At 38.0% G+C, this 24,198-nt stretch overlaps 1 protein-coding gene across 1 annotated transcript in view; it reads right to left on the bottom strand.

Moving 5' to 3' along the window:
• The window catches only part of CFAP47 (cilia and flagella associated protein 47), a 223,362-nt gene extending 202,565 nt beyond the window's left edge, over nucleotides 1-20,797 (bottom strand). The window contains exons 1-8 of the mRNA XM_013008474.1: nucleotides 20,603-20,797; nucleotides 16,427-16,578; nucleotides 15,334-15,449; nucleotides 6,975-7,113; nucleotides 4,002-4,230; nucleotides 3,233-3,393; nucleotides 1,278-1,405; nucleotides 777-1,009 (exon numbers count right to left, since the gene is read on the bottom strand). Coding sequence (XP_012863928.1) covers nucleotides 777-1,009; nucleotides 1,278-1,405; nucleotides 3,233-3,393; nucleotides 4,002-4,230; nucleotides 6,975-7,113; nucleotides 15,334-15,449; nucleotides 16,427-16,578; nucleotides 20,603-20,797 — 1,353 coding nt within the window. The remainder of the gene's footprint in view (nucleotides 1-776; nucleotides 1,010-1,277; nucleotides 1,406-3,232; nucleotides 3,394-4,001; nucleotides 4,231-6,974; nucleotides 7,114-15,333; nucleotides 15,450-16,426; nucleotides 16,579-20,602) is intronic.
• Between the last annotated feature and the right edge of the window lie 3,401 nt (nucleotides 20,798-24,198).

Raw genomic sequence — 24,198 nt, 5'->3', positions numbered from 1 at the left:
AGAGTAGGCTCAAATCAGACTTTGACTAATCCCTGCATATTCCATAGTCTCTCCAAACATATTTTTGGCTATTTGGCTATGCTGTTGTCTCTGCTGTAACAGTACGCTTCAATATTCCTATCTTGTACCTTACTGATAATTTTATCACAACCGTTATGTCTATTAAAACACAAAATAGTGTTTTAAACAGGTAGGAAAGAATAAAGGAGAGAAATAAAATGAAAGAAAGAACAAAAATAGTTTTTCAGCACTTTGAAATTGTAGTAGTTGTAGCTAGCCCAATTTTATTGCAAGTTTTCATGGTTGAAAACAATGGAAGCTTACTCTAGTTATCTTAAACAGAAAATGAGTTTATTGGTAGGATTGTGGAGGACTCAAAGATTTAATAGAAGACTTGGAAATCCAGGCCATGACATTACAGATCCACTGTCAAAACCAACATCAACTGTAGCTCACAGGATGAATCCTATATTTTCTGTTTCATCTCTAAACTTCACATTCAAATTTCGTGATAGGGCACCTACAGTGCAATCTTGAATATGTGTGCCCAGAGTTCAGGGAGGGGGGTGGGAATTCAGGCATTTTCCCTCCAGGAAGGGCACATAATTCAAGATTGCATAGAATTATGGATTCTTTCTGAGTGTCAATAGAAAAACATGGATAACTTGACCACAGAAGATACACAAATTATAAATATGAGTGGGAAAAATGTAGTTATTTTCTGAATAGTATTTTAAATATTTAAGTAATATAAAAGCAATGAATAATTATCTTACCTGAATACATCCTTCATCAATCTTACCCTTTTCAGGATCAATTTTAAAATGCGCTATTCTTTGAAAGCGATATATCACTGGGAGTGATTGGGATTGATTTTGCATGACACAAAGAATCTCTGAGTGTTCTCCCATGACACATGGTGCAAAATTAAGGATCTTTGGATCAAACTGTAGTAACACAGGGAGTCCTGAGCCTGTGACGGCTAATTCCAATCTCTGAAATAGTTGGTCTGTTAAAACAAGAATAACTGTGGTTAGGGTGCTAACCAGAAGTTTTAGGTCTTAACCAGCAAAACTATTATGTCAATAAGTCTATGCTTGACATCATTATTAACAAGCCACACATGGAATTTTAAGGTGTCTTGAGTAGGGATACATTTTTATTCTATTCAACAATCACACATTGTATTGTTTAAATTTCCTCTGTAATATTCATGTTCAAATTTTAAAGAATTTCAATGGTTGTATATTAGGCTATTGTATTTATTTCCCACTTACTTTTGCTCATTTCATTGTCATAATCTTTCAAAGAACTATCTTTACTTCCTATAGACTCAAATCTCAAGAACAGAGCATAGTCTTGACGGTGTGATGCATCAATATCCACTTTGCCATCATCAACTAATCTGTAAAAATTCACCACAGTTATTTTTACAGGGAAAGGGATACATATTATCACCTGTCAGAAGATAACAGTTAGGAAATACAAATAAAGCTGTCACAGCTTTTCCAAAATTACTGCAGAAATGAAGGACCTTTCCAAAAGAAAACCATTCAAAGTAAAGCTCATAAAAATACGTTTATATAAAGATTCGCAGGACAATTGTGATTTCAAATATATTAATTCTTCAAAGAACAACAACAACAAAAAAACAACCAAACTCATTGCCATTGAGTCAAGTTCAATTCCTAACTACCCTATTGTACTGCCCCTGGGGGTTTCCTAGGGTGCTAAGTCTTTACAGGAGCAGAGAGCCTTATCTTTCTCATGCTAATTCTTTAAGCTAGAAACTCCAATGCCACTTGTGGTGTGATGGATTCTGGTTCCAGGCAGTTTGCTGCTGTTGGAAGAATCAGCTGGAACCTCCACAGTAGCCTCTTACTTCTATTGTAATATTAAATTATATATATATATATTCTGTTACATATCTCTGTTCCCCAGTGTACATATTTCTAGCCACGTTCCAACACTCAAATGTGCTTAGAGAAGAAAAGAGAAAGAAGACCAGAAAGAACTAGGACTAAGACCCATAAGGGATTTGCCCCAGGCCGGTTCATTGGTTAACCTTACCTGTCTTACTCAGAGGCTAGCTTTTATTTTCCATGGATACTTAAATAACTGTGCAAAAGGCTGTGCAATATTGGAGACAATTGAAAATACCATGTTCAAAAAATATTTAACTGAGACTTTAAATAATATTCAACTTATGAGGGTCTATGCTAGATTTACAAATAAAGTAATGTACTGGCATGAAAAGGAATATTGGAAAGCTCAAAGAGTTGTGTACTAAATAAAATCGTATAAGCTCACTGAAGTCCACCCAATATTATATGAGAATGTAAAACAGTGTAAGCACCCTGGCACATGGGTCTCATAAGATTAAATTGATAGGATGATGGTAAATTGTGCAAGTAGAACAACTGATTGATGTATTCTAAACGCCACATTCACTGCCATCAAGTTTATTCTGACTCATAGTAACCTTATAGGACAGGATTGAACTGCCCCTGTGGGTTTCCAAGACTGTACTTCAGAAACTTTCTCCTGGCTTAATGCAGCATTACACTCCTTACATTAAGACACAAGTGAATGATGTCACCAATTGACCCCTTTGCAACAGATAGAAGTTCATAAAGCATAGACCTCTAACTTTTAATTGGGTCAGTTATTGACAAACTTGGAAAACTTCCAATGTGTAGCTGCAACCTCTATTTTCCAATTAAAGGACATTTTCCAAGTATATTTTCACAGTAAATAACCCAACTAAGCACACTGCATTGTGAGTCATATGTTTGTATGTGAATTTCGGAAAGCAATTGTGCCTGATTCCAGCAGCTGACCCTCAATCACTAGGCATTTTGCCCTATCAGGTACCCTCTATCTCTTCGGAGACATGCAGAGCATACAGCATGGCATTAAAAGTCTCATGAGTAACCTTTGAAGAATCAAGTCTTGGTTGTTTAAACTGGATTCTGACCACAACCCAAAATTTCCATGTCCACAACCTGATTTCTATGAATTTTGGAGAAAATTTTAATCTAGTACAAAAAATTTTGAGCCATATTTAGAAATATTACAGGTGTTATCAACTGGTTTACAAATATTCATATTATTCTTATGTACGCCTTCTGACAAAATTTACTAAAATAGTATTAGAGTCGATTTGATAACTGTATAGTCAGTATGCTTTCTACTAATAATTGGCATCAAAATTGGATAAAGTGCTGCTTACTTTGGGCTAAAACATAATGTAATTTCAATCTTTCCGTAAGGTGATAAAAAGCCTTCATTAGGAATACAGGAAATAAACGATGTCAAATCTGCAGCTTTTGCTTTAGGTATGTAGGTGAGGTTGTTTAAAGCAATATCAGTTCTTTGGCGAACATTTGTTCCCTGTAATATAAAATCAGAAATAAATAGGAGTAAGGCAAAACTTAAGTAGTACATGTTTCAAATGTGGATCATAAAAGAGTTACTGACATTTCAGAGTCTATAAAGTACAGAAAAATCTACAGGTCTTGAAAGTGACACACATAAATGTGACCAAGGCACATCATCAACTTGAAAAACTAATGAGAACTGAAATCCCCATCAGCTATTTATTACCCTCAGTGGTAATTTAATTTAATAGTAATTTAATTTACTGGGATTTTCAGGTTACTTTTGGGAAAATATGAAATAAACCTGCCTGTTTTAAAACATATTTCACATAAGAAAATAGTTTGTAGGTTATTAAAACCACACCCACTACCCACGAAGTAATTCTGATTCAAACAAAACTGCTCCATAAGGTTTCTGAGGCTGTCCATCTTTATGGAAATAGATGGCATCACCTTTCACCTATGGAGCAGCTAGTGGGTTAGAAACACTGGTCTTCTGCTTAGCAACCCCTCCCTTAACCTTCTGTGTCACCAGGCTCCTTGTGCTGGTCATTAGTAGGTTTTAAATACTCTGTTTCAAAACATACTCCTTGATTTTGTCTTGTTAAAGTATTTACTCACCAGTTCTTCTCCGACAGCATCGTCTTGCATGATAGCCACCCAATTTATCGCTTCTGGACTATTGTTATACAAAAGGGCATGTTCGATTCTAGATGTGCCAAAGAAAACGGAACCAAACCGGATACACTCGATCCTTCTGTCAGCGCTCATATTTAGCAGTTCAATTATCTGCTCAACCACATCAGCTTTAATTGTCAAGATAACACCTGAGTGCCCTTGCAAGCTTACTCTACAAGACAATAAAATAGGAATAGATGCAAATATATTTTAACTGGGAACGTGTATACTTTTTTTGTTGTTGTTAAACATCTGATTAAACAAACTCAAAAAATCATATTATACCATAAGGACAGAGTAGAATTGAGGAACCTTGCCAGAGAAACAAAACTCAATTTTTCCACTAACACAAGTGGGGCGGCTGCTCACTGTCAAGGTCGGAAAAAGTTGGGGGTAAGGCTGGCAGCCCTGTGCTGTTCTGGCTCTCACAGGTTTCACTGTAATTAACATTGAACAATGTGAGAGCACTTTCCTTCTTCCTGATGTCCTTTCCTTTTGCCTGATCCTACACCACAGAATGACACATATGCAGTCTTACTCATTGTGTCCCCAAAACAATGACTGAAATAAGTCTCCTGAACTGACTTTTGAAAGACATCAGTCTTGCATTCCTATCACAAATTATTTCATAAATAATAGTTAGTTGGAATTACTTATGTAATTACTTGTATAGCCTTCCATTTCAGTTTTTAGTTTAAGAGTCTTTCTAATTCATTCCATCCCAGGTCTAATAATCAATCTCATACTCCCAATTTCCTGCAAATTCAAGTTGCTGTTGTTTTTGTTCTGTGCCATCAAGTCGATTCTCACTCATAATGACCCTGCAGGACAGAGAAGAATGGCCCACAGGGGTTTCTGGGGAGAAAGACTGTTTGTTTCTACTCTTATAAATTGTTACAGTCTCGGAAACCCAGGGAGGTCACTGTGAGTCTGCACTGACTTGATGACAGTGAGTTTGGTTGTTGGTAATCTTAATGGGAGCAAGTCTTTTCTTCCTGGGAGCAGCTGGTAGATTCAAACTGTCAACCTTTAGGCTAGCAGCCGAGAACAATCTTTTTATAGGACTCTTTACAGACTAATGTAGCAGCAAAACTCCCTGTCTTTGCTGAAATGAATACCTCTCCCATGCAACTGGACTTTCCAGAATACTGTAGTTCCGATCTTCTTTTGGAATTTCTTCCCCTACATTTATTCCTCTCTGGCAAAAGGCATAACTAAAATAGTTTTTAAGCTAGCTCCACCAGATACCACAAATAATAAACGACTGCACACCTATCTACAGAGTCCATTTCTTACTCTGCAGCATTGGTCATCGTTGAGAACATCTTCTTTCCGATCTTTCCTCCCTTCTCTGCCTTGACTCCTTATTTTTTCGAGTTTTCCTGTTAACTCATTCAAGCCCACCTTTTTCATTCATCTTCGATTTAGGCCTTCTGTATTCGCCATGAATGTTGAGCTAATCTAATCACTTCCATGCTTCATCTGCCACTTAAGTACCACTGACCCTTCAACTCAATATAGTTAGAATACCGTTCTTTCTGCAGACATGTACTTCTAATAGACCGTAACCAGTTCTACCCAGATTCTGAAAGGTAAATCAATTCCAACCATAAAAACTGAATTTAAAAAGGCCTTCTGCCACAGGAGTCCCTCCTCTTTTCTTTTGTATAATCAGACAGCAAATCTAGTGAAATCTGCCTCTGATACATTTATCCAACTTGCTCAATTTGATCCACTACATCAATCCTGTGATTAGCTCAGTCCTTCTTTACTTCACTTCTGCTTCTTAGTAAGAGTATATTACAACTAGTCAGGCTTCCTATATCAAATTGTCCGGTACTTCCTCACATGTTTTGTACACTGCTAGTAGCATGCCTTTGCTAAAGTGCAAGCAAATAAAGACATTTCTTTTACCAAAAATGTCGAGACTCTCCTGTCATCACAATAAAGCAGTAGTCGAGAAATCAAGCAATGTATTACATTGGACAACTCCGTTGCACAAGAACCCTTTATAAAGTATTAAAGAGCAAAGATGTCACTTTGAAGACTAAGGGGTTGACCTAAGCCATGGTATTTTCAATCGCCTCATGTCCATGAGAGAGTTGCACAATGAGTAAGCAAGACTGCATAAGAACTGATGCATTTGAATGAGGGTGCTGGTGCAGAATGCTGGAAGTACCATGAACTGTCAGAACAAGCAAATCTATCTTGGAAGAATTACAGGCAGCATGCCTCTTAAAAGTGAGGATGGAAAGATTTATTCTCACATATGTTGGACATGTTATCAGGAGGAAAAAGAGGACACCATGCTTAGTCAACTAGAGGGGCATAGCTAAAAAGATCATCTATAAGAGGGATGGACACCGGCTCCAACAACAGCCTCAAACATAATTATTCATGAAGATGGCACTTCACTGTGTTTTGTTCTGTTTTACATAGGGTCACTATAGTAGATTACCCAATGGCACCCACCAATGAATTAAAATACTTCTGTCTTAAAATCATCTCGGGACTCCATTGTCTCTGCTTCTACCTGAACTTAAAATTGTCCCCAAATACCACTCAATAGTATCACCAAAACTCACTTCATTCACCAACATTCACCTCCTCCTACACACAAGAGGTACAAATGCACACCACTATCACCACCATGGCCATTCTCTTGCCTGGCTAATCCTTCTTGTCAATGAGTCTTTGGTTCAACTTTCATCTCCGTCCGTAATAAGTCCCTCCTGTGTGTACCTACATGTCATCCTCTACTACTTACCATGTTCCAGTCCCTAGTTTTGGGTGAGTAGAAGGACATCTGTGAATTACTTCTGAATAAAGGAACAAATAGCTAGTATATTGGTAAAACAGAACATAAAAGGCATATTTGAATATGAACAAGAAACATGATATGTAGTATGCACTCACCTTGCTACCTCATTTACAGTAAGTGGCTTATCAGCACAGAATTCTATTTTGACAGCCACTGATGATTGAGCTTGTACAGTACCACGCGCCGGTGAAATAAAAATGGGAAATCCACCAGTATACTCTATATAAAATGTACCTAATGGGAATAACAAAAGATTCATATTTAGGTCCTTATAATGTTATATTTGCACCTTTGGCAGGGGACAGATAAACAATACAGGTCAGAAAGTCCACTGTGGACGAAGAATCACAGCTCAGATTTTAAGTTCAGTATCTGTTGTCATTCAACAATCCTGAGCTTCAAGTTAAGCCCAAACCCAAATCAATAGTTAAAAAATACTGTATACTCGCTGTGTTCAGACATTTATGTTAAGACTTTTGCATACTGTACACCATTTAATCCTCATAGCAATTCTGTTAGATAGGTTGATCATTTATTTCCATTTATAAATAAGGAATTTGAAGTCTAGGAAGGTTGAGTTGTGTGTCCAGAGGGTTTTGCATACCGTACATCATTTAATCCTCATAGCACATCTGTTAGATTTAATCATCCATCTCCATTTTACAAACAAAGAATTTGAAATTTGGAAAGGTTGATTGATTTGTCCAAAGTTACATAACTAGTCTGTTAATTTACATCGTGGATGCAAATTCTTGACCCATCTCTATATCCACACACTAACCCTCTCATGAAATGTGTTACTTTAACCCATAATGTTGGACTTGTGTGAACTGGATTGGTTAGGGAGGAAATCACAGAATGCCAAATAGTCTCTTGATATTCTTTTGAAATCCCACCATGGAAAGTGCTTCTCCTGGCAAGCTTGGGCCAAGAATGATCACATGTGGGACAGAGAAATCCCAGCTGACCCACAGATCTATAAGAAGCAGCAGTATCCCTAGTAGCAAATAAAGGTTTTAAAGGAGCAGGAACATGCAATTTAGACTAGCATAGATCTATTGCATTATAACAAACCTGCATACACATGAACAATTAAACAAAGATTCCCATTTAAATCACTGGGTTTCAGGATGATTTGTTACACAGCAAGAATTAACTGCAACAACTACTGACTAGCAAAGCTGAGATTTTTCGGTTGGGTGTTTCTAATCCCGAGACTCATAGTTTTAGCCAGTATCACTTCTGTGTAGATGAATCAATACAACATAAGCACTTATTCAGGGTTAGAACAGGCGAAATGCAATTTTGGGATCAAATAGCACATGAGAAGAAGACTATATAAAATTTTATTTTAAAAACAGAAATAATAATTCATGGTAATGCAAGGTATCCATATGCATGAATGTTATCCTTTTTAAAAAATCACTGTGCCTAATAGTAAACAGTATGCAAAATATACTCAACAAATAGATGTAGTCAATCATGTGTCTCTTTAACAGTGCTTCAAAATATTAACACCAATGAGCATACTGTTAACCTAAAGAACTTTGCAAATTCCAAACTCACCACTTAGAAATCACTTTTGATTACATTCCTAAAAAGATATTCATATAACTTAGAGAACAAAATATTGCCATAATAAAATGTTGAAATATAAACAATGTATGCCAGAGATGACCTGAGGGAAATAAAGTCATAGTAATAAAAGTGGTTAATCCAGTAATTTTTAAGAAGTTCTCATGACTTGAATATTTAAGGTTCATTTTTTTTCTGTCATAAAACTAAGCTAAAATCTGTAAAATAATCTGTTTCAGATGAGTAGATATTACTGACTTAGGAATCTAGCAAAAAATAAAACCAAATTCAGTTAAATAGCTACTACACATTATATCCACTTAAATGTAATTTGAGCAAAGAGTTTATGTGAATTCAAAATTTTATTCGGGAAAAAACTCACCAGGCTCTCCACAAGAGCAAGATGAGGCTGTTTCTGTAAAGATGGCAGCATTGGAAACCCTGCCCTATAGGGTCTCTATGAATCAGTATTGACACATTGAAGTGAGTTATGTGTCCATGTGTCTTGTTTTTAGTGGCTAACAACAGATGCAGGGACTTCATCTTAAGAAAAAGGTGGCACTGAGAAGATGATACAGATTAAGACATTTTTTCTCAGACATGACACTAGCTATCTGGTGATTTACTTTCCTAAAGATTATTATCTAGAAATTCCGACAGGGCATTTCAGTCATATGGGACCTGTAGGAGTTGAAACTGACAATATATAGAAAATGAACTGGAAAGCTAGAAAGTCATTAGTTGGTGTGATCACTGGACAAGAGAAGATGATGACCTGTTGTACAGAAGTGTCAATGAGACAGAGCTAGGTAGGATTTCTGACATATTTATAAAGGCAATGCATTGAACGTAGTATGACAGTAGTAGGTGGGAAAGAGAAACGACAAGAATGTTGGCAAATCTCTAACTTGCTCAAGGAAATGTTGCTGTTATTTAGTGTAAAAGAGAAAAGTTACGTTTCAGGGCAAGCTATGTTCAGTTTTAGACTTGTTAAGTTGGAGATGCCTGAAGGAGACCCAGAGAATAATAGTATCATAGTACTTAGTTTAGCATAGTTAAGGGTAGTTAGTGAAGAGAAAGGAATAAAATTAATTGCCAAGGGACATAAGAATATGGATGCCCACGGAAAATCTTAACACTTACACTTCAGAAATAGTGCACAAAAGGACCGTTAATGGGAAAAGTTAGATAAATACTAATGATACAAAGCTAAATGTTCATTGAATGCTTAATATATGCCACAGAGCATACAGTGCATTTTAATATCCACCACAATTATAGAAGCAGGAATTAGATTTATCTCCATTTTACTAGTGATACAATGGATGTTTGGCAAAAGGAGCCCACATTGGAGCCCTGGTCAACTTCACTCCAGGACCTGTGCTACAATTATTATTGTATGTGAGGATGGCATGATCTAGAAGTGAAGTGTTTTTTTCAGAGGGTGGCAGTGACCAAACATTTAAAATATCGCTAATAAGCCATATCAGACAAACCTGTAGACTTGGCAGTGTTGAAGTTTAGCATAGCACATGAGATGTGAGAACCCACATCTGTGCTTAGGGTGAAGGGTCCTTTACACCACAGGCTCCCAAACTGACTTCACTTGTTGCTTCCTTTTCAGAAAAAAAATACTCAGAACCCCCTGGCAGTTCAAAATTTTTTCGCTATACCCCATAATCCAGGATAAAGTGTAGGTATCTTCTTGGGCTTCCCTGCTGGATGGTTCCAGTGCTTTCCAGGGCATGGTATCACCCACTTTGGAAGTTACACAAACCTGTCTGGATTTTTAAATCAGAGTTGTTCTCCTCTCTCTAGAGAAACACATTAGACATTGGGTAGCAAAATATCTATTGCTAGATTGTCTTTGCTGCTGTTGTTAGATGCCACTGAGTGCCTCTCACTCAGTGACCCCATGCACAATGTAACAACGCCTGGCCTGGTTCTAAGCAATCTCCATGATCAGTTTTGGATTAAATCATTGTGATCCATGGAGGTTTTATTTATTTTTAAAAACTGATCACCAGGTTTTTCCTCGTCTGGAAACTTCATTGAAAACTGTTTTCAGCATCACAGCAACTTACATCCACTGACAGGTGGTGGCTGCACAGAATCAAACCAAGGTCTACTACTGACTGCTATTACTGAAACATCACTGCTCCCTCACCTGACCTTACACTTCCAAAATGCTTTTAATAACCATCTAAGAAAGAGAAATGTGTGTAAAATTATTCGGAGTATCAAACCAGAAAAACACAAAAAGGCTATGCCAATTCATATATTTACCAATAAGCTTGGGAGACTCTACAGAATGTTCATAGTAAGTGAAACAGTTTACATCGAGTCTAATCAGCTTTCATTGAAAGTTTAATGGTTCTTTGCTAAAACTGAGTAAAAAGTCATCAAGGAATCAAATTGAAAACAAAGGATTAGTAAGTGCCTGCTATATGCTCAGTATTATGTCAAGCATACAGAAAATATTGAGCCTCCATGGTGAGTTTCCAAGAAAACAAAACTGAACAGCAATAAAAACCACAATACGTTGAGAATAAGTAGGGAATGCTCCTCTAGGCATTAAAGAGGTTCCCAAGAACTACTGCTAGCCTTGGTAGAATTTAACACATTTCTTAATTTTTTATGATACCAGCCCCTCTACACAGTGACGCAGAAAGGTGATGTTGGTGATCAGGTGGAAGAAAAGATGGGAATTAAGAGCAAGAAAAACATTATCATATATTTAGGGCAAAATGGTCAAATTATCTTGGCAAATGGTGAGTTTTGAGGTAGCTATTTAAACCTAAAAGTGTGTAAAGATTGTGGTAGGTTTGAAGACTGCTACATCATCATAACACTGTACTAGAAAATGTCTAGTTAAATAGTATTGGGTACTCAGGGGAAAGATGGAGCCTGATGTAAACAGGGCGCTTAGCTGCTAACATAAAGTCCACAAATAAGCACCTTGGAATAAAGGCCTGGTGAACTACTTCTGAAAACAGCCATTGAAAGCACTGGGGAGCACACTTCTACAATGACACACATGGAATTGTCTCCATGACAACTGCTTGCTCCCCATCCGGGGGGAAGGAGAATATGTTTATAATTCAAAGTATGCTCAAATAACGATGTTTCTTCAACCTTTAAATATAAAAGCTGTGGGAATATTTGAATAGTATAGTATAAAATAATAAAACACTTCACCAGATATTTTAAAAACTAAATCATGACTTTTGAAAAAGAAAATGTAAGTGTGATAATGCAAAGTCAGGAATAAATTTAGGAAATATTTTCTGAAGGCTGAATAAAGAAAAAAGACTTTTAAACTTTGGATTAAATGCATGCATGGTTACTACATAATGGGCTATTAAAAGACCATCAAGAAATCATTCTATAGCTTGACTTTGGGGGTCTACATATCCAAAGATAATCACCCCGGTTATCTGCCAGAGAGAAATGTAAGTTGCATAAATCAAGAATGTGCAGAGTGTGAATTTTTTTATGACCTCTTAAGTGTATGTATCAATTTGTGTATGATTTTACTATAAACCTATAAAATATTTCTTACATAAAATTCATTTTTTTGTTTCATTAAAATCATTTTTATTTTCTGAATCTCTTTTGTGCATTAGTGTTTTTTCAGCCAGGAATATACATTGCCATGCTCATGCATATATGTATAGAATTGTACTTGCATGTAATAAAAGCTTTATGACACTTGATGAGTATTCACTACTGTGAATATTGCTGTTTTTAGATACCATCAAGTCAATTCCAATTTATAGTGACCCTGTGTACAACAGAACAAAACACTCCTGAGACCTCCACCCTCCTCACAGGTGTTGCTATGTCTGAGCCTACTGTTGCAGTCACTGTGTGAATTCCTCTCACTAAGTCACTTTTATCTGATGACACATACTATCAACTTAGGTAAACATGGAAAGAAATAATGTGATCCACTCCAAGAATGATTAGTAAAGATTAGGAAAATAGAATTCATGTTTGTTTCTGTTTGTAAGGTAAAAGTAAGTAACATTTCACAGTACTAAATTATAATAAACTTAACCAATTGTGATATTACTGCAAATACTATCCACACACAAAATATTAGCACAAAACCAGACACTAATGTAGATCACTTTTCCCTCAAATTTATGGAACCATGTGTGCATCTTAATTTTACTTCTTTTACCTTACTGAATAAATTAAACTCACAAGTTTGTTTCCCATGAGAGAGCTTTCACCTGTAGAAAAACCATGCAATTTAAAAGAGTATGCACTGTTCTGATCAAAATACAGAAGGAATGTGAATGGATAATAGTTAAATCACAGGTGAGGAAAATAAAATAAGACAAGGAAACTTCTCTAATTGCACATCACTGCTTGAAAAGACAACCAGGGAGTCTAAAGACCATGTTACCCAGTCACTTATAACAGACTGCATTTTAAACATAAGAATCAAACCATATGTAGTTGTTTTTCGGTGCCATTGATCTGATTCCAATTCATAGTGATTCCATATAACCGAGTGGAACTGCTCGGTAGAGTTTTCTAGGCTGTAATCTTTACAAGAGCAATGAAATAATAAAATATTTCTCCCGTGGAGCTGATTGGTGAGATCAAATGGCCAACCGCTCAATTAGCAGTCGAGTGCTTAACTGGTGCACGATCTCACTCACTGCCATCAAGTGGATGCTGACTCATAGACACCCTATAGGACAGGGTAGAACTGCCACCTATGAGTTTCTGAAACTAACTTTCCAGGGGTAGAAAGTCCACTAGTGCTCCTCTGTCGCACCATATGACCCCAATATTCTATAATTTCATAAGTATTTAAAAACCAAAGCAAATTGTGCCACATTTTTAGTGAGGACCAATAATTAGTTTTATTTGACTGCAGAAACAAATCAGTCAAGTGACAAACTACCTTTCCCAGTGTGCAATCAAGTGGTTCTAGAGGGGCATCGCAAGTTAGTGAGAAAGGGGTTGGGGTTTGACATGTTGTTTCATGTTTCCAGAGAGGGGCCTTCCTTCCTGAGGCAGTCCTCAGTGACAGGTACGGTAGCGTTGCCACCCCAAAAACTGACCATTTCACCAAGATACTGAAGGAATAAGTCATTATTTGCCTGCTATATATTGTCAATGAAGAGTACACATGCATGTGCACACACATCTGGAAGACTTATTCTTTAAACAAATCACCAGGGGGCCACACTGTAAATTCAATGATGAATGTGGTAATACAAAGAACAAATATTGACCACATGCCTATGTTGAGTCAGAAACCTTATCAGGACTTTTATATATGTTGCACCTGAACCTCATAATCTTAAATGCATACAAGCACTACATGGTACATTTTTTAGCAAATTCAAGTGTCTTCATTTAACCTTATTGAAGATACTTATCTCAATCACAGTAAGGCATGGCACCATGATTCTATTTCTGGATGGCTTTATGCATCACCTCACTTTCATGATAGCATCCTGTCTCCTATTCTTTGGGAGTTCAGCAAACATCCAAGAGCCAGAGTGGATCTTACAGATCCAGGTTCTTTAAAGAGGTAGATTCAATTTTTTTTCTTAAATACGTTTACTGGGGGCTCTTACATCTCTTATCACAATCCATACATTCTTCCAGTGTGCCAAGCACATTTGCACGTATGCCGCCATCATTTTTCAAAGCATTCTCTTCCCACTTGAGCCCCTGATATCCGCTCCCCATTTCTTCCCCCTCCCTCCCTTGCCCACCCTTCCTCATGAACCCTTGATAAGTTATAGATTACTTTTTTCCATATCATACATCATCCTCTGTCGCCCCTCACACACTTTTCCATTATACGTTCCCTTGGGAAGGGGTTCTAGTTTGATCCTTGTGATAGGTTTCCCCTCTCTCTCCACACCCTCCCCTAATCCTCCTGGTATCTCTATACTCGTTGGCCCTGAGTGGTTTATCTATCCTGGATTTCCTGTGTTTCGGGCTCTTATCTGTAGCAGTGTGCATGTTCTGGTCTAATCCGCTTTGTAAGGTAGAATTGAGGTCATGATAGTGGGGTGAAGGAAGCACCAAAGAACTAGAGGAACATTCTGTTTCATCAGTGCTATACTGCACCCTGACTGGCTTATCTCCTCCCTGTGATCCCTCTGTGAGGGGATGTCCAATTGTCTATAAATGGGCTTTGGATCTCCAAGCAATACCACCCCTGCCCCCAGTTCATCTTGGGTATGGTTTGATTCTGGGTCGTCATAGATGCCTGATACCTGGTCCCATCGACACTTCATGATCACACAGGCTGGTGTGCTTTTTCCATGTGGGCCAGCTAGATGGCTGCTTGTTTATCTTCAAGCCTTTAAGACCCCAGACGCTATATCTTTTGATAGCCGGGCACCATCAGCTTTCTTTACCACATTTGCTTATGCTCCCATTTTGTCTTCAGCAATCATGTCAAGAAGGTGAGCATCACAGAATTCTGGATCGTTTGAACATTCTTGTGTTAAGGGAGTGCTTGAGTCGAGGCCCAATATCCATCTGCAACCTTAATTCTTAACATAGTTCTATTCCCCTATCATTATATTTACATATGTACATGCCTGTATTTAGGCCTCTATAAATGTCCTTTGCCTCCTGGTTCTTTCCTCTATTTCCTTTTTACTTCCCTCTTGTCCCACCATCATGTTCGGCCTTCATTTGGGTTTAGTAATTCCTTGCTGCTACATTGCCCTTGATTGAGCTCTACTAGACATCGGTAGGTTCAATTTTTTTCCTGAAAATTTTACCTGTCTGTCTTCAAATAATTGGCCTAGAAATTTCATAAGGCAACCGTTTCAAATAATCTCAACGTTTTTACAAAATTATAAATTAATTTATAGGACAGAAAATCTTTACCTGGAGATTTTCCAAAGTTACGAATACTAATCTCCTTAGAGTGCACTTTGCTCTTGGCCACCAATGAGCCAAAATTAACTTCTGGTGGAATATCTAAGTCACAGGATGGAATTAGCCTAGGGGAAGGGAAAAATGAGTATTTAATTAATTTGCCACTAACAGAGCCTAACTGTTAAATCTATACCTATAGACATCTAGTGAATTATGACTCAAATTTATAGATAAGTCTGTCTATCTATCTATCTATCTATCTATCTATCTATCTATCTATCTATCTATCTATCTATCTATATCAAGCCCTTAAAAAAATTCTGCTATCCTTACCAGTCCATTGCTACCATACTTGTCAATAGAAGAAATTGTGATATAAATATCTGAAAACAAAACATTTTTAACACATCAGTTTTTAGACATTTAAATGATATAAACCTGCACCCAAGTACTCACCTTAAGATGGTATCCATTTACTTCAATGACATTTTTATTTTTCAAAACTGTTTGTAGCTTTTGTGACTCACCTCAAGAAAGGTGGAATTTATTTTAGCAAGGCAAAGTAGGTCAGATGATACCTAATTCCTTACCTTAAGAAACTAGAAAGCAAGTTTTGTAAGAAATTTTATAATGAAGATAAGTATACAGTTTTCCTTTTGAAATGAATGCAACAAACTCCTGGTCAAATGAGTGCTTTGTATCAAAGTTAACCTCTACATCAAAAACTTAGATATATGCACCTCATATCTGCCCACATTCACCAATCAATCCCCAAATATCACCATTTTTCTTCCCAATCAAACATCTGAATTATTTTTAATTCAATGAAGTGAATTTCACATGTCAATGCAATGAAAATATAGATTCAAAAAAATCCAATTAATCACAATCAATTGCTAAGTGTTTTTAAGTTATTTTAAGAAGTCGTCTCAAACAGCTAGATTTCTATTTGCTTCAAACACCACAATTTTCTAAAAAGTTTTTCTTTCAGTTCAACTTTAGGAAAAGTTAAGTCTATCGATTAGAGAAAATACAGAATAGCCTTTTCACTACACTTGAAAATTGATCCAAATGTCACCATAAAATAAAAAAGGTAGCATACCCCATTAGAGGTATTTCTATTTTGGTGTTACATGTGTTAATAATCAATTGGTCATAAACGTCTTCATTCTTATCGGGGTGGTATTCGATCATTACTGTCATGTAAAGTCCAGCGGCAAGTTCTTTTTCCATGTTGTTCAGCAGTAGCTTGAACTGCAGTGGAGGAAAACAAAGAAAAACATCAAATCTCAAATGGTACTTTCAAACTCTTTATAGGGAGTGGAAACGGTTGGAACTGCTGATGTTTTTTTGTTAACAGCCAACCACTTTGGCCCCCACTACTCCCTTAGCTCTTGCTGTGAGTGTAGTTCGGAGAGTGTATTACTACCAGACATCTCAGGATATAGGCCTTATTTCTGTCCTAAAGACAAAACGTTCAATGACTATATGCATATCTCTTGGATCTAGATTCTTAATACATGTTTTCAACAGTCCATTAATTGAAACTTAAAATTTACAAACGTAGAAAAAAATCACGTAAATGTCCCTGGGCTACTTAAAAAATACGAGGTTTTTTTTCTCCCCAAAACTGGCATAGCCTCCATTTTAGTAAGTTGAAAATCTAATACAAAGGGAGGAAAACATACTAAAATGTTGCTCAAGTGTTTGGTACGCTTTCTTCATGAAGATAAAAGTTTCATAACTAGTAGGATGTATAAAAGAGAAATTGAACCAAGAGGGGAAAAAACATTTATGCTCTCATGAAACTTTTAACTACAGAAGAAATCTGAAATCTGATGAACACTCATGCTATATCAAGAATCCTGTCTAGCAGCTCTCTGAACACACTTCTACAGTTCTGTGAGGCCAATCTTAGGGCTCCCAGCAAACAGATGAGAGAGGGATATGAAGACTGTAGAATGCACTTTGTGTCACTAGTCACTCAGGCAGGGAGGATTCAAAATACAGATGTCTCTGACTAAACCTTAAGCAATTCTCCACAAACTGGAAATGAATAATCTTACAAATGAAGCAAGATCTACACCCCTTGAAACTTAATGGCATGAGCTATTTTCTAATCAAGTATCATATGATTCAAACATAAGTGTCACATAAATTCATGGAAAGACGTGATTATTATGGGTTAGGAAATGGTGCACTCTATCTAGACTTGAGGTCAAATGTAAAATGTGAGGATAAAAGCAAGGAAGTTGATCCCTATGGGGGCAATGAGAGCTCAGACCCAAGCATAAATAAGAAGCAAATTAGTCTTTCAGTGGGAAACTAATAAACCTGCTAGACAAAGTGTCTTCAATCAGTAACACTGGCAGCATTACTGGGATTAAGCATCCTGGGTGTCTCTTGACAGGCTGAGTATAAGCAGTGTTCTAGAACAATGAAGCATTACTGAGTCCTGGAGTGACTTGTTGAGACCACTGGTCAAAGAGCTCAAACTTTCTGCACCCTAAAGACTGCCACAGTCCAACTCTCAATCTCTCTGCATTTATTGGGCAGAAAGAAAGAACACAATAAATTATTACCCATATGGGCTTTTGGCTTCTGGAAGGCTGCTTACTCAGTCTAGAGCTGCTGGAAGGGACAATAGACTTGATAAGAAGGGAAAGCAGTGTTTCAGCAACACATGACTTTGGGCAAACTTCCAGTTACTGAGCACTCCCCTAGTGATATGAAACTCTATAATGGAATGGCCATACACGCAATAGGCATCTAGTAGGGAAGAAATCATTTAGAGACGGTATCAAACATTGTAGAGAAAATGAGGCCTATACAGACAGACCCTGAAAGAGAGATGAAATTTAGAAAAAGGTGACTCTTGCAGCTTAATAAATAGAAATGTGAACCAAAAGTAAAAGAAGGTGAATCCATTGTTGGAAGTGGAAGGGGGTGCAATGATAAGTACAACTAGCCTGTACTTATTGGCTTAACATTTTATTATTGCCTAGCAGGTTTATTCGCTTCCCACTCAGAGAATAATTCACTCATTCTTGTTCATGCTGGGGTCTGAGCTCCTGAACAATTATTAGATGGGTAGCGTCTGTAAGACTGAAGGAAGGCACCGAGTATCAGGCAAAGAATTTCTAGCCCCATGTTCCTTGAAAGTAAAAGTGTACCTTATTTATCTTTTATCCCAAAACCATAGTAGATAGTACAATATCTAGCACAAAGTATGTACTCAATACGTAAAGTCAATGCAATCTGGAGCCAGAATTGAAAATATGTACTGTTGTATGTTAGAAGAATCATTCATCGTCTTTTGATTGCCCATCGACCACCCACACAAGTGTCTCCAGAACATGCATAATATAGTATTTGCCCGTATCCAGGAATATTGTCAGCTTAAGTTTTAAAAGGAAATACTTATAGATGTACTCTCAATGGTTCACCAAATGAGGGTTAAGCTAGTTAAATTTAAGAAACTTTCCCCCTAATTTAACCAAATCTATAGTAATCAGCTACTTTTAAAGAGTGAGCTAGGAAGAATGGGTAAGTTTGAGATACACTTTTTATTAAACATTACACTGGTATTATAAAACACGGAAACACAAAAATGTATGAAGTATGAATCTATTTCCATGGTGTTAAAAAACAGAATGGTCACCTTTAGGAGGTGAATATTCCAGGTACCCTAGGAAAGGGGCATGAGGAAACCCCGTGGGCGCTGGAAATATTCTATGACTTCATTCAATTGGTAGCTAAAGAAACACACGAATATTCAGCAAAGTGTATAGTCAACAAGCTTGTTGTTCTCCGTAAGTGTTGTTGAGTCAGTGCCACCTCATGATGGCCTTATGCACAACAGAAAGAGACATACCTAGGACCCGTGACAGTTTTATCATCAATGACATGTTTGAGTCCATTATGTTTCGCTCTCTCCCATTGCAGGTGTCCCTCATTTTCACTGACTCTCTACCAAAAGTGATGTCATTTTCTAGTGATTGGTCTTTCCTGATGAACTGTCACAAATAATGGAATTGAAATCTCACCATCCTCACAGCATTCTGGCTGTACACCATTCTACATATAAATGGTATCTTTTTAAAAACAGTACATGAAGTAGAACGAGGATCATTTTACTCACTGCCACCTAATCACTGCCATCTCTCTCTTGTGCATATAGAAACAAATGTGTACAATATCTCAGTCAATCTTACAGTCCATTAAAACCAATTACTTATCACCTACATATCATAAATTCTAATCAGTCTATCACTCTGTCAAGTCTCCCTGGAAATTGATGAACATAGTGAAATAATATCCATCCAGGCACATACACAATGTAAATGAACTGTCAGTTATAGAACATGAAATGTTGCTGGCTTAGATCACAAGATTGGAACAGCCTCTCAGAACATTCATTTTGCTGTAGGCTCCCACAACTCTTTAAGAGAACTCACTGTCATCCAGTCACTGCTGACTCATAGTGATTCCTGTAGGTTTCTGAGACAGAAACTGCTTACTGGAGTAGAAAACCCAGTCTTTCTCCCTCAGTATCCAATTGCTGACTATGCAGATCACAGCCCAACGTGTAACCAGTCCACCACCAGGGCTCCTAGATGCTTCACAACCCTGAATACTACATACCAGGTGCTCAATTAACGCTTGTTAACAGTCCAGTAACAATTATTTCTACTCATTCTACAGTATCTGACACTTCATTATTCAAAGGATAGTTAATCCGAGGGGGCTTCAAAAAATTCGTGGAAAATTGGAATGAAATGATTATGGCAGTTTTCACCGTATTTTTGGAAGCCCCCATCCCATAGACTTTTGATTAAATACCTCATTATGTTTATGAGAGAACTACAGTATCATGAAGCCAAGAATCAAAGATTTGGCTGGGTTAAGTAAGAGGAGACAGTCGGAGAGTTCTCTTTCCTTCTTTCTAAAATTTGGATGAAGAAATAGCGAGGCTATACAGCAACTTTGCCGCCGCATTTTCCTCCCTATCTCCCACCCTGAAGCAAAAAGCAACAGAAAAGAAGCCCATTAAAACCAAAGAGAGGGAAAAGGCACGCGCAAGCTTGCTCACTTACACAGAGACAAAAAAAAAAAAACCCCATAAACGGCGCGCGCTGGGCTGTGAAGTTCGATCGGTCCCCTGGCCCCCACTCCTTCCCGCCCTAATATCAGCTATGTATATAACTAGGGATAACAAAAGAACCCTCAAAGCTCCCACCCTCTCCAGAATCTACTTTGGCGCCCCTTAGTGTATCACCTGTGGCTTTGGTGGCTCTTCAAACTGGATCTTTTGCATACAGTGACCAATGTTGTGAACCGTAATTGGAAAGCGATACACTCTCCCTACAACCGTGTCAAAAAATTTAACCTCTGCTGGGGTCACTCTCACGTACACTTCTTTTTTCTGGTTCCGCCTGGCACAGGGAGCCAGGGAAAATCTTTTCTGGTCCATGGCTGCCCTCCAGGTTGCAGGCACACAGTTTAGGCTGTTTAAGTACTGGTGTGAATGGCTGTCGCTAGGCAACCATTTGACGCGGTGCTGCCTCACTCATTGTCTCCGTCAGAGGTTGGCTAAAGCCAGCGGCAGGCTAAAGTTGCAGTTTTCTAGCAAAGAATTCCAGAGTTTGCAGCTGTCACTAAATTAGATGGGAAAGACTATAGGGCAACCCAAACCCCAGAGGCATCTATCTTTTGCGGGATTTTAAGAGGCTTTTGATGTGGTGGGCATTTTCTCGGATTTCTCCCTAGGCTCAATTTAAGAACAGAGGCTATGATGTATCCTGCTGGGCTATCAAAACCACAGGATGTAAAAGAGATGTAGGAATCCAACGGAAACAGGTCGTCATACCCCTCTCCCCCAATGGTATTAGGTCAGTGCTTCTCAAGACATACTAGGAATTCCCTATACATTTTTGTTAAAATGCAAATTTTCAGTACATTTGAGGCAGGGCTGAGAATCTGCTTTTCTTACAATGGGACCCTAGTAATGGAGTGATTTACCCTTTGAGCTGCTAATTGTAAGGTTCAAACTCTGTCATCAAGTGAGCCTATGGGACAGGATAGAATCTCCCCTGTAAGTGTTCCATTTCCCAGATTTTAACTTTTTAAGAGTAGAGAGCCTTGCCTTTTCCCAGCAGAGTGGCTGGTGTGTTCAAACTGTGGACCTTGCAGTTAGCAGCCTAACTGGGAACCACTACACCCTCAGGGGTCTTGTCTGTAACTGCAAGATTAGCTGTTGGAAACTACCAGTTGCAAGATGAGACTTTCAGTTTCAATAAGGATTTACAGCCTCACAAACCCAAAGAAGAAATTCTCCCTATCCTATAGGGTCTCCTTATCCTATAGGGCCAATCCCTCAGGTGGAATTGACTCAACGGCAGTGAGTTTTAGGCAGTGAAACCAGCTGCGGGATATTTTTGGTGATATTAGTTCAGGACAACAACTTTGCATGTAGAGGAGTTGAGCAGTTTGTTAATTATTCCAGGTTTAAGTTTCTCCGTTTGGGAAAGGAAAGGGTTTCTCAGTGATCGAGATCAAACATAACATCTGCGCAGCTAGCTGAGAACCTTTCCATCAAGCCCCAGTTCACACTCCTCAATCCCTACTCATGCCATCCTTCATCTACGCTACTTTGATTTTCTCAGACTTCTAGATCATATTAGAAGTTTCTATTTCCCCTTTGTTACTTTGAAGGGAATGATCCCTCCATCTATTTGCCTGCCAAACATTTACACATGCTCCAAGACTTAAATATCTTGGTAGGACTTTTTACTCGTATTAATTCCTGGTAGAACTCTTCCTATAGCTTTTTTTTTTTCACTTTCCACAAAGGAGTTATTTCACTTTCCACAAAGAGGTGGAGTTCAGTTTAATAGTTTGGAATTGGGCTACTCAGAGAGAGAAAGACTACGCTTTCTATTCTCTTAGGACTAAGGTCCCAGAAACCCACAGGGGGCAGTTTGACCTTGTCCTATGTAGTCACTGGGAGTCGAATCAACTCGGTGTCACTGAGTCAATTCTGACTTATAGCCACCCCATGTAGGTAACATTTTAGAAATTATCAATCTTTATGGGACCAGTCAACCTTATCTTTCTCCCATGGAGAGGCTGGTGGGTTTGAACAGCCAATCCCTCAGTTAGCAGCCCAATGCTTAACCCACAGGGCCACTAGGATTACTTGGAGATCAATCTGTAGTCCGAGTTATAAAAGGCATGCTGTTTCAGCCTCCCCAAATTGTTATTGCCATAAGATGAAAATAGTGGTGGGGTGATTATTATTTTTAAATTTGTAGGAATTTGTAGAGGTGAATACTGGGCTGTATCCTGGACTGGGTAGGATACACCCTAAAGATACAGTAATGAAAATCACAGAGAACAATCATGTTCCCCTGCTCTGTTGTTATTCCCATCAGTTAAGGGAGAATGTCTCTTAGCTCCCCAAGTTCACCAAGCCACAGCTCAATCTACTGTCTTTAATAATTAAGCCTTCTTGATTTTTTGACTATTCTTTTCAACACCATTTGCCTCACATGTTTATCTTTAAATCTTCCTGTTAATTTTCTACTGTCAACCAACCAATCCATCTGTTACAATGGAGTTGGGAGTCAATTCCAACCCATGGGGACTCCCTGTATTTCACAGAACTGTACTCCACAGGGTTTTCAATGGCAGAAAGTCTTTGAAAAGTAGAGAGGCTGATCTGTTAATAGATAGGCTGGTCTGTTCTCTGAGGTATCTCTGGGTAGATTCTAACCACAACCTTTTCGATTAGTAGCTCAGTACCTAACCATTTATATTATCAACTAATGGATGCACATGTGGAGCCCTGGTGGTATAGTGGCTATGCATTGGGTCCATAAGGTCAGCAGTTTGAAACCACCAGCTGCTCAGTAAAAGGTTGGGTTTTCTATTCCAGTAAACTGTTACAGCCTTAGAAACCCACAAGGGGTCACTATTGAGTAAACTTTGACTAGATGGCTGTGAGGTTTTGAGTTTAATGGCCTCCTAAATGTCTATTTGGGTTAACTGTAAGTTGTTTTAGTCAAAATTTTCAACCAAGCATTATTATATACTTTTAGGTTGGGCAGAGATCACATAAACCAAGGACATTTACATAATAATAGCAAGTTCCCAGGTGACCTGGGTGCTATAGGTTTAAAGATCACTCAATCTCTCCTGCCACTGAGTCTATTCCCACTTAGAGCAAGCAAGCCTATGTAGGGTTTCCGGGTCTATAAACCTTTATGGAAGCAGGTAGCCTCATCTTTTTCACTCAGAGAAGCTGGTAGGTTTGACCTTGACTCACTGAATCCCAGAGCCACCAGAGTTCCTTGAAAGATAAATAATATTTTATAAATGCCATGCCTACTCCTCTGAAAGCAACCCAGAGAATAATACTGATTACATACTATATATTAAAGCCATGCATTTATCTTTGTTCAGATTTCAAAGGCAGGATGGTTAGTAGGACTTGCGTGTGAAAATCAAAGGTGGTGTTCTGACAAAGTTGGCGACATATTATAAGTAAAGTTATATTTTGTTCCTTATATTGAGGAATGATGAATTGTTAGGGAGACTGTAGGAGGTGAAGCAGTGAAATTCTAACAGTCCAATAAGGAATTGCCATTTTTGCCCTCTGAGTTAATTAAAAAAGATATAAACTCCTATCTATTGACTATGAATTATGTCATAGAAACAGGAGATACTACTTTCTAATTGGCTGGTGGAAGCTAGAATTCTGGGTGTAGTTTGTGAACACCAAGGAGGAAGTCAGAAAAATAAAACCTTGTGAAATATTTAAATATCTAACCTGTGGCCAAAGGAGCCCTCTTATCTTAGTGGGTTACCTGAGTG

This window comes from Echinops telfairi, unplaced genomic scaffold (genome assembly GCF_000313985.2).
Source record: "Echinops telfairi isolate 266 unplaced genomic scaffold, ASM31398v2 ScPeMD7_38;HRSCAF=143, whole genome shotgun sequence".
In the NCBI taxonomy this organism is placed as follows: Eukaryota; Metazoa; Chordata; class Mammalia; order Afrosoricida; family Tenrecidae; genus Echinops; species Echinops telfairi.
The sequence above is the reverse complement of the archived record's forward strand: the minus strand, read 5'-3'. Positions and strand labels throughout refer to the sequence as shown.